Source organism: Gekko japonicus, unplaced genomic scaffold, assembly GCF_001447785.1.
Source record: "Gekko japonicus isolate JY-2015 unplaced genomic scaffold, Gekko_japonicus_V1.1 scaffold936, whole genome shotgun sequence".
Taxonomy (NCBI): domain Eukaryota; kingdom Metazoa; phylum Chordata; class Lepidosauria; order Squamata; family Gekkonidae; genus Gekko; species Gekko japonicus.
The window spans coordinates 477,282-481,058 of record NW_015173702.1 but is presented as its reverse complement, the minus strand read 5'-3'; the positions used below and the strand labels follow the sequence as shown (position 1 = coordinate 481,058).

Sequence of the window (3,777 nt, the reverse complement as noted above, 5' to 3'; positions counted from 1 at the left end):
GCAATTACTGTTCTTGCCCATTTCAGGTGGTAAGAAGGTTATGTGTCTGAAAGGCAGAGCTTGATACTGATTAGTCATTTTATTTTTAAATTTACAGATTTAACTTGGATCCAGAAAAAAAATGTACAGACAGCATGCTGTGGGAAGCTTTGGAAATAGCACAACTAAAGCATGTGGTGAAAGCTTTACCTGGGGGACTAGGTAATAATTTCCTCATCTGTGGAGGGATCTGTATTAAAACACTTCTGTTTGAACCTTAACTAGTACATAGTACAAAACGTGCAAATAGTATTGTAGAGCTGTTATTACTTTTGATCAGGACTCTTTTTGTAGAAAAAGCCCAGCAGGAACTCATTAGCATAATAGGCCACACCCAAACAGCAGAAACCCATTAGCATATTAGGCCACACCCCCATGTTGCCAGAAGTGTGGTCATCCAGCCACACCCACCTTTTGCTTCTTATCCTGCTTAACTTGTTTGTTGTCAAAACAGTTTTGACAAAACCAATAAAAACATTATGTTTTTTAAAAGTTTCAACTGAAGAACAACAACAACAATTACAATTTTGTTTACTCCAGATGCCATTGTCACAGAAGGTGGAGAAAATTTCAGCCAAGGGCAAAGACAGCTCTTCTGCTTAGCCAGGGCATTTGTACGGAAGACAAGTATCTTCATCATGGATGAAGCCACCGCTTCTATCGACATGGCAACTGTGAGTTCATTGTTAAGCTTTATTTACAAATGACAGGAAGTAAAACTTGGTGGGCTTTTTAGTAGTAATTAGTTGGTTTGTAATAATTGATTCCATTTTATGTAAATAGCTGAATTAATGGAAACATTACCTGTTTATGTAGGAAAACATTCTTCAGAAGGTTGTGATGACTGCATTTGCTGATCGTACTGTAGTAACAATTGCAGTAAGTATACACTATATTTTGCTACAGAAGATCTAAGTATCTGTAATGTTATTTCAAGTCTTCGATTAGCCGGATCTCTTGATTTGTTGTCACTCGCTTGTTACATAATCTACCCAATTAAAGTGAAAAGTTTTCTTTCATTTTCACTATATTATAACATATTTCATATCAGTGTACAGTTTCGTATAAGAAAATATATAATCCAAAAATTCTCGGGTTTTTGTTAAAAAAAATTAGCAGGATCAATTGCAAATGTGTTTGTAGGCGAAAGTCATTTCTCTTAGTTTAGGCATATTGCAAAACCAAATAAATGTAGCCCATGCATAATCTTGTAAACTTCAATCATTCTCAGAACTAATGAGAATGTCCAGTAATTTCTACCAGCAGAGAACAACCAACACAGAAAAAAGGTGAGGGCCGGCAATTTTGAGTTCAACGAGAGCTGAAAAGCAGTGACAGAAGTCCGTTGTATTTTGAGAACTGCCCTGAAGTGATGTCATTTGGGATTTTCTGCAAAGCTGATGGTTTGTTCATGACTTGTTTGTTTCGGACGTAACATGAACTGGGATCCCCAACTGGTGTGTGTGTATTATGAAGTGTTTATTGCAGCTATTGAATAAAACTGAAATGCCAGTAGCTAAGCAGGTAAAGTACTTGGGTGGGTGAAATTAGTAAAAAGCTTCAAGCAGCTACTATTCTGCTGAGCCCCTATCTATACCTTGTGGCTAATAGCCACTGATGGACCTCTGCTCCATATGCCTATCTAATTCCCTTTTGAAGCCGTCCATGCTTGTAGCCACCAGCACTTCCTGTGGCAGTGAATTCCATGTGTGAATCACTCTTTGGGTGAAGAAATACTTCCTTTTATCCGTTCTAACCCGACCGCTCAGCAATTTCATGGAGTGCCCACGAGTTCTTGTATTGTGAGAAAGGGAGAAAAGTACTTCTTTCTCTACCTGTTCTTTCCCATGCATAATCTTGTAAACTTCAATCATTCTCAGAACTAATGAGAATGTCCAGTAATTTCTACCAGCAGAGAACAACCAACACAGAAAAAAGGTGAGGGCCGGCAATTTTGAGTTCAACGAGAGCTGAGAAGCAGTGACAGAAGTCCCATATGATCAGGGTTTATGAAAGACATGGCAGAAAAAGTTTAAATAGAAGTGCCAAGTAACTCCCTAGATCAGGATGCAGGCTGCACTCAGAATGAAATAATCAGATCTGTCTTTTGAAGCCAGTATGAATTATGTAGATGTATTTCTATCTTTGGCAATTATATTTATAATTTTTGTTATGTCTGTTTGCTTTGCAGCATCGGGTGAACACTATCCTTAATGCGGATATGGTTATTGTAATGAAGAGAGGAGTTATTCTAGAATATGAAAAACCAGAGATTCTGCTGGAGCAAGAAGGCAGCGTGTTTGCTTCCTTTGTCCAAGCAGACAAGTAGATTAGTAAATTTCAGCTCTGGAAGAGCAGTTTTAGTATCCATTATCTAAACATGTAAATTACCTGTAAATAAATATTATTTACCAATAAATTACTTTGTTTTTCCACTCTTGAGAAATCGGAATCTGTTTTACCACTTAATTATGACTGGTTGTCTTTGCCTGTTCAATTTTTTGAGCCCTAGAGTTCCTAGACAGTAATTATTGTTTACTTGTTGGTACCTGCATCTCAGTTTGATTCACCCCTAAAATTGATTGCAAACCAAAGAATTTTAAAAAGCAAAGTTACAAAATCAGGTTTAGATTATGTAGAATCTTAAATAAGGTTCCTCAAATCTTCAAAATTCAAATCCAGAATAACAGCCTCACACCTGTCCAGCACTTGTTCATGCCTAATCAGCAACTACTCTAAATAGTTCCATAATTGTGGAGCAACCAAAAATACCTCCAAATGTATTGTAGGCCTCTAGACATGTTACCTCTGTTTGCATCCAGATTGCAGCTTCATATTTCAAGACTTTGAAGAATTAAGTGGAAATGTTCAGGAAACTGTGCTGCTGAAAGTAGCCATGATACCTTATATGACTGGCTAAGTATCAGGTTGGACGGACCTTGGGGGTTCGCTTCAGCTTGCAAATTAACGATGCAACCACAGACACAGCTCCCATCAGCAGTGGAAATATGTTAAAACAGTTTGTTTAATAGATAAAACAGTCTTTACACTCACGGGCTGTGTGCAGGGCAGAAAACAGCCCTCGTTGAAGCCGTCGGCATTAAAACTCGTAACTTACAAAGATAAAATGACCATTCATAAAAGGAAGCTGCAGCTTTTCACCAATCATTCCTCGCAGCATATTACATAGCCAAGTCAGCCAGGGAAGGCGATCTGGGCTGTCTTCCAGGACAATTCATCACATCAACGCCAAAGAAACTCTGGTGCGTCCTGTAACCATAATAATCCTGTCTGACTAAAGCTCCCTTTAGATAATGAAACCTTGCAGCTGCTGGTAATTACCACGGCACGCAGCCTCCCCCCCCCAAAGGTAGAATCCTGCCCAAACTTACGCTCTGTTCTGATCACTGGGGCTTAACAATTTGTAAACTCATTTCTCTCATCCCTTACACTAAGCTTTTCCTTGTATTAGTTGTTCAAGCACTCATAATAATCCCCAGGGAAATGATATATTTCCTAGTGAGTTCAATGGCAAAATTCCCATTAGGACTGAGGAAGTGAATGAGAAAATTGATCAACCTCTAATCCTGGGGGTTCCGGACTGTGTTTCTGTTGCTGCTCTGAGAGAAGAGTTTGCACTGAGATCACTGGAGGTCACATGCCTGGTTCCAAGTTATGAAAAGGAAGGTTCTCTTTTCTATCAATGGCTTTGGGCTACTAGCCAGAGATAAGCAAGAT

The 3,777-nt window shown here is 38.8% G+C and overlaps 1 protein-coding gene across 1 annotated transcript in view; it reads left to right on the top strand.

The window, feature by feature from the left end:
- The window catches only part of ABCC8 (ATP binding cassette subfamily C member 8), a gene marked incomplete at its 5' end in the record, with an annotated part of 118,395 nt that extends 116,027 nt beyond the window's left edge, over positions 1-2,368 (top strand). Inside the window, 3 exons of the mRNA XM_015423247.1 lie at positions 580-713; positions 856-918; positions 2,231-2,368. Coding sequence (XP_015278733.1) covers positions 580-713; positions 856-918; positions 2,231-2,368 — 335 coding nt within the window. The remainder of the gene's footprint in view (positions 1-579; positions 714-855; positions 919-2,230) is intronic.
- Between the last annotated feature and the right edge of the window lie 1,409 nt (positions 2,369-3,777).